The 15757-nt window shown below is 42.5% G+C and overlaps 1 protein-coding gene across 1 annotated transcript in view; it reads right to left on the reverse strand.

Moving 5' to 3' along the window:
• Positions 1-15757, reverse strand: part of mllt10 (MLLT10 histone lysine methyltransferase DOT1L cofactor) — a 65877-nt gene that overhangs the window by 37437 nt on the left and 12683 nt on the right. The window contains 3 exon segments of the mRNA XM_080794356.1: positions 12790-12883; positions 13632-13735; positions 14734-14843. Coding sequence (XP_080650482.1) covers positions 12790-12883; positions 13632-13735; positions 14734-14843 — 308 coding nt within the window.

Raw genomic sequence — 15757 nt, forward strand, 5'->3', positions numbered from 1 at the left:
CACACTCTAAACACACACACACAAAAGATCCACACACACACACACACTCTAAATACACACATTAAACACAGGCACGTGAACGCAGGCACACACACACACGCACACACACACACACACACACACACACACACACACACACACACACACAAACAAACTCCACAACTTCAGCCCTAATGACTCAAGATGCCTGCTGGACGCGAGAGAGCGTTTAGCCGTGGGAAGCCGAACGCACAGACAATGTAGCGCTGACACGCCCTTATCAATCAGGTCAATGGATTATACAGGAGCGGGACAAAGGCCCGAGCGGCGCGCTCTGGCCCTGCAGCGGCTCGGCCCCCATTAGCGGGCCCAGCTCATTTGACACCGTCCGAGGGCTTCTTTCAGACTGCGTGGGGTTAAATATGAGTTGCGCTGAAGGATGAGGCTCTCCTGAATCTATCTATCTGTCAGAGGAACACCCGAACAATAAGCGCCACAACGGTGGGCTGGCGTCTTCTCCGTCTTTGTCAAACCCCCGGCTATCTAGCTCTGAACAGGAGCTAGGAAACAACAGAAGGACTATTACTAGAAAAGAAAAAGGAGGAAAAAAAGCATCCATTGGTTCTCAAAGTGAGTCTTTGGGGGAGGGGATTACCAAGGGGGGGGGGGGGGGGGAGGCGGCCAAATTAGTTCATAATAATCATTATTTAGGCTATTCAAAAAAAGCTAATATTTTAACTCAAATCCGTAAATGAACACCCTACTTGATCATACTACTACAGCGTGTCACAAAAGCATCAATAGTAGCAGATCTACAAGCTCGAAACGTGGCACAAATCGACGTGTTTTGAACTTGTAGATCTGCTACTTTCGAATGTGAATCCTGAACAGTTTTTGACACAAAACAGCCAACAGAGACGATATATACTTCTACGTTAGGCCCATCGATCTAATCGATTGATGATCGTTAAAATAATGTTCAGAAAATGCACATGGACCACCCATTTGGCCACTTAACAGAGCTGCCATGTTAGGTGGTTCAGATGGGCGGGGCGCGAATACTTTCAAAATCATTTTCAAGTGTGGCCCGCCGATCAGAAAGGGTCGAGTACCACTGGCTTAAGTGATTCAAAAGTACATCTTTTATACTGAAAGAAACCACCAACATAGATAAATACAATGACAAAGAACTCGTTTCAAAACCAGGCTAATGTTCAACTATAAGATAAGCTAGACAAGTGGCGCGCCTTTCCCGAGCTGTAGGGCTTATTTTTATCCAAACAGGTCATTTATTTTAAGCTAGAGATAAATGGGCCTTTGGCGATGGTGTACCAGAAAAACCAGACGCACAGACAGACGAGCCACTTACGTTCCCTGCAAAATGTGTGCGGGTTCTACCTTAGCGTTATATCGGTTAAAATGACATTAACGTGGATCCAAACGGGTAGTAGCATCGAATGTGTGTTCTAGAACTGCCATCAGGCCCCAGAGAGTAAGAGAAACATAGAATGTGTGTTCTAGAACTGCCATCAGGCCCCAGAGAGTAAAGGGAAACATAGAATGTGTGTTCTAGAACTGCCATCAGGCCCCAGAGAGTAAAGAGAAACATAGAATGTGTGTTCTAGAGCTGCCATCAGGCCCCAGAGAGTAAAGGGAAACATAGAATGTGTGTTCTAGAGCTGCCATCAGGCCCCAGAGAGTAAAGGGAAACATAGAATGTGTGTTCTAGAACTGCCATCAGGCCCCAGAGAGTAAAGGGAAACATAGAATGTGTGTTCTAGAACTGCCATCAGGCCCCAGAGAGTAAAGGGAAACATAGAATGTGTGTTCTAGAGCTGCCATCAGGCCCCAGAGAGTAAAGGGAAACATAGAATGTGTGTTCTAGAGCTGCCATCAGGCCCCAGAGAGTAAAGAGAAAACAGGAGGAGAGGAGAGAGAGAGAGGAACAGGAAGAAAGAAAGGGGGGAAACTAATCCACCCTGCCCAGGCAGGAATTCCCCTGTGCCGTTTCCTGTTGGATCTCTGACCGGCCAGAATGTGTGTGTGTGTGTGTGTGTTTCCTGCGGGGCTTTTTCTAAGTGGACGGTGTAGAATCCTTTTAGACGCTGTGCTGCTTGTTTGACTGCAGGGCTTAACATTAGGTAGGCATGCATCTGAGCTCCCCAAAACACCCCACACACACACACACACACACACACACACACACACACACACACACACACACACACACACACACACACACACACACACACACACACACACACACACACACACACACACACACACACACACACACACACACACACACACACAGCAAGCTGATCTCTGACCCTGGAATGTGGATAGGAGTGTGTGTGTGTGTGTGTGTGTGTGTGTGTGTGTGTGTGTCTGTGCGCGCACGCTCAAGGGGGATGGGCCCTGGCTAATGCAAATCAGGCTGTGGTAACAAAAGCCAGGGCAGTTGGGACTGAATCATGCACATAGCGCATGGCACGCGCACACACACGCACACGCACACACGACGCACGCACGCATATGCACACACACACACACACACGCACACACGCACAGCCACACGCACGCAGACACACACACAGTCCAGAAGCTGCGATTGTCGAGACAGAAAGACCCAGTAAAATTTAAATGAAAGCATGAAAAACATGCTGAATAGTCAATTAGAGAAACCCATTACATTATGCACCAAACAAAACCATTCTTACTACAACTTAACGGAAAAGGAGAAAAATAAACCAATTTGCGTTCATGTGCCATGAACATAAACATGTGCCATAAACCATCTGCACAAGCACATGCATAATAAATGCCTCTCAGTTGTTACGGGTATTTAAAAAAAAACTGAGATAACAAATAAAGAAACCACAAAAAAAACATAGAAAAACAAGCATTAAATCCATTTTAAAATGGGTTGATGGAGAGAGTCATGAATGCATCCACATAGTGGAGTACGTGTAGATAACTATGTAAATAAGTTTTCAATGTAATGAGTCCCGGGATGCAGGGATGGGCTTTTAGAAATGAGTCCCAGGGACATATTATGAGTCCCACTTCAACCACGTTATAGGAGTCATATTTTGATATTTTTGCAAATTGCAGCATTTCACTCCCATTTCATTTTATATGGTTATAATGTGGTTATATCCATGTAGGAAACAGAAGAAGAAATTATTATTATAACTAAAGCTATCAAAATAAATTAGGGGGGGAAAAAAACAGTACAGTAGTACAGTAGTGCATCCCGTGGATGGAGAGGTCGTTATAATTTAGCTATTGAAAAATAGCAGATCTACGGAGCTTATAGGTCTGCTATTTTTGAAAAATCGTGAAAATATTTATTTCAGAAAACTGAAGAATTTAGAAGATTCTTTTTTAATTTCGAGGTCAGGCCTAAATGGGTTTAACTATAAACTGCGTTTTGGGATGCAAAATGCACCCTATTTTGCAAGACACGCTACACCACAAAGACACCCCTGTAACTGTCACACTACTGCCAAAATGTCACCACTCCACTAATCATATTCAACCCAAATTTGGCTTAAAAAAAAAAAAAAAAGTGGTTACATTCGTTCTCCTCCTATGCCACAAAAAAGAACGCTGTCAAAGAGCACCTACAGGTGGCTCCAATTCCAAACTGGCTGTACTGTACTGTACTGTATTTGTCATTACATTTTTCGATGAATTACACAAACACACACGTTCTGTGTCTTGTGTTTAATGGCAACTACAATGCATTTCCAATGGGAGCCACATGGTTTGACCAAACATTTGTGTTTGATGGCTGTGTTCTGCCCATCAAACAAAAATGTTTGGTCAAACCATGTTACTCCCATTGGAAATCTATTGTGTAGGCAAAACATGTGTTCTGTATGTGTGTATGGGGCCTCAGCACTGTTGTTTTCGTAGACTAAAACTAAGATGAAAAATGTCCGTCGACTACCTTTTTCCACTGACGAAAACTAAATGGAAACTAAATAAAAACTAAGCTATGATGCCTAAAACTAAGACTAAATATACTGACAATTAGGGTCAACAAATAAAAACTAGACCCTGTTAGGAAGGGACTAGTGGACAAGAGATTCAGTATAAATCATTTTACAATTAGTTGCATGCTGAAAATAGCCGATCTACAAGCTCACAGTGCGAGCTTGTAGATCTGCTATTTTCAGCCAGTGTAAAATCAGCCATTACGACAGCATCAAGACCCGCCGAAACAATGTCTGAATTATAAATAATCAAAGATGCAGATCAACAGATCCATAATGGAACAGATGTGGAGAAGATAAATAATCGACAAGTGGACAATAATATTATGCTCTCTCTCTCTCTGCCCACGGCGTGAAGGGCTTGACATTAAGCTATTTTCAATTTATATTAGTAGTTTATCCGAGGCGACACCATATGTAGCGTCTGTCCCGGCAGGTAATTTGATACCGATACAAGGGGAAAATTAACAGCAATCGACCCGAAATCGCTGTGCGAGACTATTTTTGACGCCAACAAATACAGTAACTACATGGCACACTTTTAGAGCACATTAGTGCATAACATGCAGTTGGAGTTGTGAATTAACGAGTATCGACTGTAACCACTGTGCACTTTAATGTCAACACTGATGGGCTTAATTCGATTGTTGAAAGCGAGGAGAATTGAGGCGGCATCCCTGAATGGGAATAGGTGGAACCGATCATTCTTATTGTACACAGTATGTGATTACAGTATGTGATCATTCTTATTGTACACAGTATGTGATTACACACGCCGCTAACAGGCATGGGCTGATTAACTCGCACTAGCTTTCATTTGCCGACTGCGATCGCTGGTAAATGCAGCCAGAGGCGGACAACCGCATTCCGTCATACACCCAAGGTTCATATCTCCAAACTGCTGCTGGAGATCTATTAGATATCGTTGATATCTCCATATTTTAACTTTTAGTTTATTTTTTGTAAATTAACGAACGCCCTGCTTGATCATACTACAGCGTCAAACAAAAGCATCGAAAAGTAGCAATTTTGCTGAGCTTATATTGTAGATCTGCTACTTTTGCCGTTTTGAAAACGAACAGTTGGGACATATGAGATTTCTACCAGACTGAGACGATATGTTTGTATTACTTCGTATTAACTTCTGCCTCCAGATTAACTCGCCGCCTTGTGTCCATATCAGAACATTTTTGTGAAAATTATGTTCATTAAAAAAATAGAACCCGACTGATATGAGGGACTGGCCGATATATCGAAATATAAAGTCAGCTGTTTTGTTGAGCAAACGGTTAGGTAATGTAGCAGAGTAGATAATGTATGAATTATCCTCAGCAGTGTAGCTGCAGTCGAACTGAATGTTCAAAGTTCAGGTTGTTTGGGTGTAATTTAGGTCAATAAAATAAAAAAATAAATGAATGTCATGAAAAATCGTGAACCCTGAACTAATTGAAAACGACATCATTCTGAAAGTAGTGAGAAGCACAGAAGTAGTAGAAGTAGACGACATTTCTGGCTGTTTTGTCTGTTGCTTTGTACAATGAAAAGATCTTTGTACTTTTAACACCAAATATTGTTTTAAGTACATGTGAACTACGTACTTTAAGTACTTTGACCCAAGTGCCCAATAATTTAACTTGTAAGTACATGTGAACTACGTTACAACACTTTGAACCAAGTGCCCAAGAATTGAACTTGTAAGTACATGTGAACTACGCTGCAACACTTTGACCCAAGTGCCCAAGAATTGAACTTGTACTGGAGTGAAAAAATATCTGTAAGCTATCTATAGCCTACTTTAACTCAAGTATGGCTTTCATGTATATACGCCACTGTTTTTGTCAGGTGAAACATGATGAAACATCTACTTGTGAAATGTAGACGACAGTTCGTCACCTAGACGTGATTGGCTGCTTCTAGGTAATGGGACGGAAAAGTGGCCTATATATATATATATATATATATATATAAAATAGCCGATCTGCAAGCCCACAACACCTCGCATCGAGTTTGCACGGCATTCTTTCTCATAGTCATAAAAAAAAGGATCGGTTTAGGACTTTCGAGGGCTGTGTTTTAAACCATTTAATCTGATTACGCTTCAGAACAAACAAAACAGCGCTTTTAATTATGTGTAAGGTTTGGCCGTGTAACAAGGGTTTGCGATCAATGTAGAGGAAAACATCTGTAATCAGACACTGCTGGGTTCCAGGAATCCCCAGCGCTGCTGATTACAAAACTAATGCAGACAAATCAATGAGTGGATCCACCTCCATGTCAGCACCGCACCGACCCGACGACTGAACACATGGAAGGAAAACATTAACTATTCCAGACATTTCTACGTAGGGGCTGGGCAACGTAACTTCAAATCAACATCATGATTATTTCAAACTTTTGCATCAAATAACCCATTTTGGGCTTTAGCTATTGAAAAATAGCAGACCTACAAGCTCGTAGGTCTGATATTTTTGAAAAATCGAAGAACGACTGATATAGAAACATAGCTCAGGTCAAAATGGGTTAATTTAATTGTGAAACAAATAGTTAAAATAGCTGCTCTACAAGCTATTGTACATGACCGTTGTACAATAAATTGCAAAACAGAGTTAAGTGGTTTTGTCAGACTAATCAATTTAGTAGATTATGCCATTAGACTTTTGTGATGTTTCATCGATATTCCAGAAGAAATTTAAGAAAACTGTGTCGACGAGCAAGATGAAATAGTTTTTTTTTTTTTTTTTTTCTTTTCTTTTCTTTTCTGATTGATTGATTGAAATATTTATTAACAGTTTGCAGAATTACAGTACATTTCAAGCACAAACTCAATACAAAGACTGTTAACTGTGAGTGGACGACCCAATTAAGCATTACACTTGTTTACAACAGGGTCCACCATTCCCTCAAAGAATTACTTGAAAAGTGTATGGAATAATTGCTGAGTAAATAATGGATAGTTTCAGGCCTAGACATAAAACGAAATGTTTTAAAACTAAAGACCGTTTCTGTTTGCCGCTTGCCTTTGATTGAGTTTCTTATTGTTCTCTTCCGTGACTATATCAGTTTTATTTTATTTTAAACATCTTTTGTTTTATGCATCCTTAGTGTCATTGCATAATTGTGATTCCTTGTTTGATGTTCTGTGTATTTAAAGCACCTTGAATTCGCCTGGTTGTTGAAATGTGCTATACGAGGGAAAGGTATAAAGCAGCCTTTAATGCAGCGTAAACATCCGTCAAGTAGAATCTGATGAAAGTCAGTGTGTTAACCCATTTAGGCCTTACGTCAAAATATTTAAAAAAGTCATTTTTTCTGAAAAACCTCATGTTTCTGTATCAGTGGTTCTCAATATTTTATGTCAAGGACCCCAGAAATTATATGTAATATGCCGCCGAAAATATGTTGTTCCAGGGAGGGACCTCCCCAGAAGCAAAGATTTGAGTTAAAAACTGGAAAAAAAATAACAGACCTACAAGCTCGTAGCGCGCTATGAGCTTGTAGATCTGCTATTTTTCAATAGCTGAAGCATGACATAATGCTTGAAACATCAAAAGGGGTTCCCGCCTAAAATGGGTTAACAACGTTTCTATCCGTAGCCCATTGATTCCCTCTCTCTGCGTTGCCGTCATCCGTACAGTCCCCAGCTTAATGGCAGCATGCCCCGCCGTCCAAAGCCATTCAAACACAATCAATATAGCAGCATGGCTTTTTCCATCAGCGTTTGTTAACATCGGAAAATGTCACATGATGGGTGGCTCTGCGCACGTGTGTGTGTGTGTGTGTGTGTGTGTGTGTGTGTGTGTGTGTATGCGTGCTCGTGTGTGTAAAATGCCGCAATGCCTCATTCGTTGCCATTTCTTCCACCGTTCTAAGAAGTGCTATTAATGGTCCAGTCATTGCTCCATACGTTTTGTGTGTGTGTGTGTGTGTGAGTGAGTGAGTGAGTGAGTGAGTGAGTGAGTGAGTGCTTTAGAGTGACACGCAGCTTGCAGCTCGGCTATTTCCGATGACGTCATTATTACTATTATCTGCTGTAAAATGTGTGTGTGTGTGTGTGTGTGTGTGTGTGTGTGTGTGGGTGTGTGTGTGTGTGTGTGTGTGTGTGTGTGTGTGTGTGTGTGGGTGTGTGTGTGTCCAAGAAACACATGATTTGTCACAGTCCAATATTGCCAGCTATAGTATAATAGGCCATCAGAAGTTCTATAGAAATCCACCAAATGGTGAAGGTCTTCCCCAAACACGTCTAAAAGTGACCGTACTAAAAGTTGAACAATAGCTCAGACTAATGAAACCACACAACTTAATTTAGCTATACAAAAGGTCTATCATAAGCTCAGATTAATTAATTCAACCAAACACATACTAAACCATTCCGACAGTACCTAGACCTTATTTTATATCAATTCATTGAACCGTCAAAACAGTCTAACATCAACTACAATTAATGAATTAAAAACACACCAAAACCAAAACCATGCCTGAACTTTAACCATATTAAACAATATATCTATTGACAGTAAATGCATTCGTCACCGTCAAAGCCATGCCCGGCGTCTCGGTCGGTCAGTGTACTGACCATATGCTCCTTGTGTGTTGCGAGGACCCGAGTTCGAATCCAACTCCCATCATGTCTCGCATGTCTCCCCTCTCTCTGCCCTGGATTTCCTGTCTCTCTACACTCGCCTATCTGAAATAAAGCAAACAAAATGACCAAATAAATCAAACACTTCAAAAACCACATCTAAACTTAACTTACCCATGCCAACAGTGTCTAACCATAACTCTAATTAATGTATCAATCTTAAAAACCCAGGCCTAAAAGGTAATCATATCAACTATGGACTGCAACAGTTAACCAAATGATTTGCTTAATCGATTATGAAAAAATATATGATAAAATCAACTATAATTAAATCATCAATTTTTGAAACACAAAATAATTCTTAAGTTACAGGAGTGCATGTGATGTATGTTTATATACTATTTAGATTATATTTCACCTCAATCATTGTTAGGTCAACATTTGATTGATTGAATACTTTAGTCAGAAATGTAAACAGCACGTGGTACACAAACAGACATTAAGGCTAAAATGACACAAACAATTCCAATGCAAGGGGGATGGACAGTTAATTATATCAAACATGTATTTTTTTAAACAATAATTACAAAAAGAAGGATTTTGGACATGAAAGGTTTCCAGCCGACGGTCAAGCTGTGAGATGCACAGCAAAACCCATTTTGGTTAATCTACAAGCTCGTAGCGCGCCACCCTTTTTGAAAAATCGTGAAAATGTGCCTGTTCTTTCAGAGCAAGTTTTTAACTCAAATCTTTGCTACCCAGAGGGTCCCTGGAACTGCATATTTTCAGATGGGGGTCAGCGGCCAATGTCATATATATTTGGGGTTCCTTGACATGAATATGTTGACATAGAAACATGTTTTTTTTCAGAAAAGATTTTATCACTTTAGTCACTGCTGTAAACTACAGTATACTATGTACCCAGTTACTCATGAAACACAGAGAACAGAGGGGCAGATTGCTGAAAAATATCCATTATCAAAACAATACCTACCAATCTCTTATTATAAAATGCAAGCACAACAATAAGCCTGAAAAATTAATGGTTTTTGATAAGCGAGGCCAGACAAGATTTGATCACTGTGTCCTGAACAGATCGATCTGTGGTTCTTTACTAAGGACAATTACCTTCCACTAACCCACTAGAGGGTCCCCTATGCCCCCCTGCCTCCTTCCTCCCCTCTTCCCCTTCCTCCTCTCTGTGACCCAGACACAGTCCCCAGGCCCCCCTGGTCTCTGGTCTCGTCCGGTGTGGAGGTCTGGTGTCAGTATGGACTTCCTGGGCTGTGTAAGAGGGGGCTCGGTTTCCCCCCCCAGAAATATTTACCCGGGATGAAAAAAGGGCCTCTGTAAACGCCATGAGATCATGTGACACTATTAAGGGGCCGGAGTCCACAGAGAGCTGCCTTTTGAGCTGGCAGAGCCCGGTCTGCCATGCATTTATTTTAGGTAAAGACACGCTGGTGCCGGCCTGGGCCATGGTGGCTCAGCGGTCCAGGCACCTTGGCTGGTAATCCAGTCTGGCAGTGTGCCACGGGTTCGACTCCCGATCCCGACGGCCTTTACTGCATGTCTCCCCCCCCCCCCCCCCCCCCCCATCTCTCTCCCCATTTCCTGTCAGCCTACTGTCTGTCCCTCTATAAAAAATATAAAATAAAGGCGAATAAAGGCCGCAAAAAATAATAATCATAAAAATAATTTAAATCTTTTAAAAAAAAAGACACGCTCCCCTTCGCAGCGCTCTCCCTTCCCAGCGCTCCTGGAGGCCGGCGCTTCAAGCGGCACACGGTACAACACGGAGAGGAACGCATGAGGATCTAAATCCTGGGGAACTCATGTTTTTGTTTGTCTTGGTGTTATGTTTTTCTCTACTATGTGTTGTTTTTCTTGTTGGTGTTGAACAGACCTGTGAAGATGGATATCCTTCGGGACAATAAAGATTATTATTATCCCGTCTCTGTCGGCGTTGAATCCTCACCACACAACAACCATGAGAAGTCCATGTTTACGTTGTTTCAGCTAAGCTCTGTGCTGATTTGAGCACATTTGAGCACGGCGATGGCTGGTTTCAAACGTTGCGCTATGGACATGACATCGTTGCTGTCGGGTGGAAACCACATATGTCCAAAACTGTGTCACGTTTCAGGATTCAAATGCAAAACACGGCCAAAGTTATTCAAAACGTGTTGCTTTTCGAGCTTGGAGATCAGCTACTTATGATGCTTTTGTGTGACTGAATATCCAAAGCGCCCCCTGCAAACCCTATAAAAAATTGTTTTATTTAAAGGGGGTGTCAGTGATTTCAGTCAAAAACCCTTAGGTTTCGTTTTTGCCTTGGGACACAAGCTTTCATCCAATCAGGATAGAGAACAAAAACGAAACCTACGGTTTTTTGACACCCAGGGGTTAACTGGGGACAGGGAGGAACTCCTTATATGGTCAGCACACTCTATAGTAGAGAGGATTATCACAACAAAACAAAAAATAAGTGATATTTGAATTAAGTGAAATCACTGACGCTACCTTTAACCACTTGAACCCCAGCATCCACATGGGGGGGGGGGGGGGGGGGGTATAGAGGGTATGCGCGTGACATCATCATGAGACCCGGAAGTTATGCAGGAACGCCTACTGAGTGGCAAAAAACTACTTTCTGGCCTTGACAGCCCAGACATCCACACAGAAAAGTCCTATCTTAAACAATGTTAAACTCACTTTGCATGTTGCTTTGCCACTCGATGTGCCATTCACTTTAAGCATGCGCATACCCTCTATTACTGTAGCCCAAAAACTAGCAGGTCAACAAGCTCACAAGTCTCTTTTCAAAACATTGTGCCTGTGCTGCATTCACTCAGATTCCACTAAAGCCAACAACAACCAGCCGTTCATCTTCCACTATATAATATAAGTGGACATAAACAACTCCACCTAGAAAAATATGCTTTTAGAGCAGTTTCCCCAAAAGTATGTTTGGGTCGAGGACCAATTTTTATGGGTCACAACAAGTACATTTCCCAGATGAAAATCGGCGATGCGTTTTATGAGCTTGTAGATCTTTTGTTTTCACTAGATTGGGTCAGAACCAACAGGCGAACATCTACTTACTCTTTTGCGTCTTGAGCTAAAACGTTTTGGAACCGCTGTTTTTAGAGCGCACGCAAGTTCCGTCTGTATAATACCAGATCAAATCCTGAAGCAGAAGCATTGGAGGGGCATTCCGGGGGGGGTTTGGCTCTCTGACAGAGAGAGAACATCATATGGGGCGAGCGGGGGTAGATTAAATGACAGAACCCCTTTAAAGACTCACCAAGTCAGGTGAAAGCCATTTCCGATAACAAGCTTATTGAGTACCCGTTATCAATAAACGCTGGGCTTATCAAGCCTGTTATCGAGCATAGCGGCCCATGACATCAACAATCAAGACAAGAGGTGATTAAGAAATAAATGTAATCATCCATGCTGGCAACCAGCGCTGTCCGGGATAAACAAAATTAACCAGTTAACAGTTTCTTAAATATTACTTTACTGGTAAAAAAGGTAAATTGCCTGTTCTGTATTTACTGTATTTGAAGGCCCTAGTAAAAGATACTGGTTCTGTTCAGAATTTATTGTCTCCCGTCTTTCCACGAAATAATGGAAAATGCTCGATAGTGGGCTCGATAAGAACCCGGCTCGATAAGCCTGATCGATAAGGGTATCAATAAAAATGTACGAGCTCCATCCCTAGTCATGAATGATGATCCGCTGCCAGCACCGCTTTACAGTAACACCATCGTATGTCCATATGTTCAAGATCAGCTATAGGGTTTTTTTGGAGAAGGGGATTATTTTTGACAGATTAATGTATCGTTGCTGTTGGGCAGAAACCTCACCGTATTTGAAGTTTTTGTGAATTATTTTCCCCGTAAATTTAACAGCCTACTTTCTCATACTACAGCGTCACATAAATGCTGGAAACGTGGCGCAAAGCTAGTCGAACTGCTACTTTTGCCATTTTTTTAAAATGGGTTAAAAATAAATCAAAATATCTTTCTCAGACTAACAAGGAATTCAACGCTTTAACCCATTTGGGGCGGAAACCCCTTTTGGTGCCGTTATGTTTTAGCTATTGAAAAATAGCAGATCTACAAGCTCATAGCGCTACAAGCTTGTAGGTCTGCTATTTTTGAAACATCCAAGAATGACGGACATAGAAACATAGATTTTTCAGAAAAGGGGGGGGGGCCTTACCAATTTGCTGTGGTGATATTTGCAGTAGCCGCAGTATTTCACGTTGTCTGCATCTGAGCCTTGTTCCTCACACAGCAGCCCTGCAAACTGGGCACTGAAACACACACACACACACACACGCACACGCACAATAATTTAGTCAGATCACAAATTATTACATAATAGGCTACCTAATCTCAATTATTTGAGATAATTGCAATATTTTTTTGCGTAATAGTCAATCCATATTGAACAATGCTCACTCAAAAAATTTCTTACATTTTCAAAAATCAGACTCGTCTGAACTCTGAACTGAGTGGTGCTGTGTGTGTGTGTGTGTGTGTGTGTGTGTGTGTGTGTGTGTGTGTGTGTGTGTGTGTGTGTGTGTGTGTGCGTGTGCGTGTGCATGTGTGCGCGCGTGTGTGTGTGGCCATTGTTGTTATTTTAGTTTTTTAAGTATGAAGTTATGAAATATGTCAGTCTTTTCCTTGTATATTATTTGTATATTATTTGGCCAATTGTTTTGTTGAAAAAGTCTAAAAGCCAAATCGAACTGAAAGTTATATTTTAAGCCATAGGTCGAGCTTGTGGGATCTGCTGCTACTTTCAAAGCTTTTGTGTGACGCTGTTATTGTGATCAGTAGTAGGGCATTAAAACTGTATCGAGAGCCCCGTCTTTGGTTCAATAAAGTTGGGAGTGCTTTGAACGTGTCTCACCATGTGACGTGGAAGGCCTGTCGGCAGCCATGTTTGGTTCAATAAAGTTGGGAGTGCTTTGAACGTGTCTCACCATGTGACGTGGAAGGCCTGTCGGCAGCCATGTTTGGTTCAATAAAGTTGGGAGTGCTTTGAACGTGTCTCACCATGTGACGTGGAAGGCCTGTCGGCAGCCATGTTTGTTGCAGGTCATGCAGGCGCCACTCGCAGCTTTACTCTCCCTGCCCTGGTCCTCACAGATGTAGCACGTCTACACACACGCACACACGCACGCACACGCGCACACACACACACACACACACACAAACCCATTTCCATTACAGACCCACAAAAGTTGAAGTGTCAAACTATAGAGCGTTGCAGTCCCGCCCCCCTACCAGGGCCCAGGAAATGATTCTCCGTTCATTTTCCTCCTAGACATTTCAAAAAGTATTTATTTAAAGACCTTTTTAAGCCTCGTACAAAGCCAACTGTTGTCGTGACAAATCATGACAACAACATTTTTTTTAGGGGCGAACAAATAATTAGACAGAAGAAGAAAACGACTTTTCTTTGTTGTTTTTCTTCTTTGTAATTATTTGTTTGGTCCAAAATCTTGTGTTTGTTGTCATGATTCGTCACGACTCGAGTTGGCTTCGTACGACGCTTATAAGGTCTTTAAATAAATACGTTTTGAAATGTCTATGGGGAAAAATGCATTGGGAATTATTTCCTGGGCCTGGCGTCGTCATGAAAGGGGACGGGACTGCGACACTCTATACAGAACATAATTTGTGAGCACACAAGTGTGGGTTCTGATGTGCCATTCTGTGAGAGTGTTATCTAATAGTCCAATAAAAAGGCTGTAACCTTAAAATCATGGATTCACAAGATCTGACATTTATTGATTGCCCATATTTATCCCAAATTGAATGGTCATGTGATATGCGTATGAACAGCAAAGACATATATGAAAGCAAATACGACCTGTTACATCACAAATCAGATTCGATCATATCAGTCCGCAGATCGGGGCGCCCCTTGAAGCGCAGGCCAGAGGTTTGTCTGTCCTGGAGAATTCTGACGTGTCTCTACTTTTTCCAGACACTATATGGGAATCTTTCTGTCACTCTGTGACCTTGCTTGAGCACAGCTCGGGTGCACACTCTTAAAGTAATGGTAAATGCTTAAATGGTCTACTTTCCCCCATCAGTTCTGTGCATAGACTGCGATGCGTATGGGGTTACGATGTATGCGTGTGTGTGTTACCTTATTGTAGCGGTCATGTGGTACCGACTGCAGAACAATGGGCTCCATCGTGGAGACGTTGGCGAACTCCACTTCAGGTATGTAGAGCGCACAGACCACATGGGCCCAGCCTGCACGCACACACGCACACGCACACACACACACACACAGTGGAAAAGTCGTCATAAATCATAACCCATACGCACGCACTGAGAGGACCAAATAAGACGTATGCTTTAAAACACATTACACAATTACAACACATTCACATCATAATGCGCAAATTACAGCGCATTCATTCATTCACGTGATGGCACGACACACAAATAACCAATACACTCACAGTGGGCCACACGCACGCACGCGCACACACACACGCACACACACACACACACACACACACACACACACACACACACATAAAGGTGTCAGTCAGTGAAGGCAAACAGAGGGCAGTAGAGTGACAGGAAGGGGTCGTGGGAGATAAACGGCCGGTTTGACGAGGACTTGAGGAGGAGCTGAAGGGAGGTGAGCAGGAGGTCAGATGGAGGTGGGAGAGGGTGGGGGGGGTGTGGGGTCCGTTTATGTCCCCCCCCACGCCCACAACCGCTGCAGCGGAAACAAAAACAGGGCTTAAACTTACAGTTGAACCCCTGACCTGCCTTTGACCCCGGTGAGCAGGACAGGAGGGGGCGGAGGGGGGGGGAGCGCGGACGGGGCGGGTGTGAAACAGGAGCGTGTTGTTGTTTTGAAGTTTCCCCTCCAAGAATCTGAAGAGAGCCTATAAAACAGGACTATAAAAAGTGGCATGGCCGGTTTTCTTGCAGCCCCACCCCCTCTCCGCTCCCCCGGCCCGGACCGAGCACTGACATTCTTTAACTACTTTAAACCTCACCCGTATTCTGGTGAACACTTTTAAAAAGGAAAATAGCTGATCGACGAGCTCACAGCACGTTGTTGATCAGCTGTTTTCAGCAAAGATATTTAATGAAGAGTTGTTGTTTGACGCCTGACGAAAAGCGACGGAAGCAAATGACTAGTGTCG

This window comes from Protomyctophum bolini, assembly GCF_963924005.1.
Source record: "Protomyctophum bolini genome assembly, chromosome: 21".
Classification (NCBI taxonomy): domain Eukaryota; kingdom Metazoa; phylum Chordata; class Actinopteri; order Myctophiformes; family Myctophidae; genus Protomyctophum; species Protomyctophum bolini.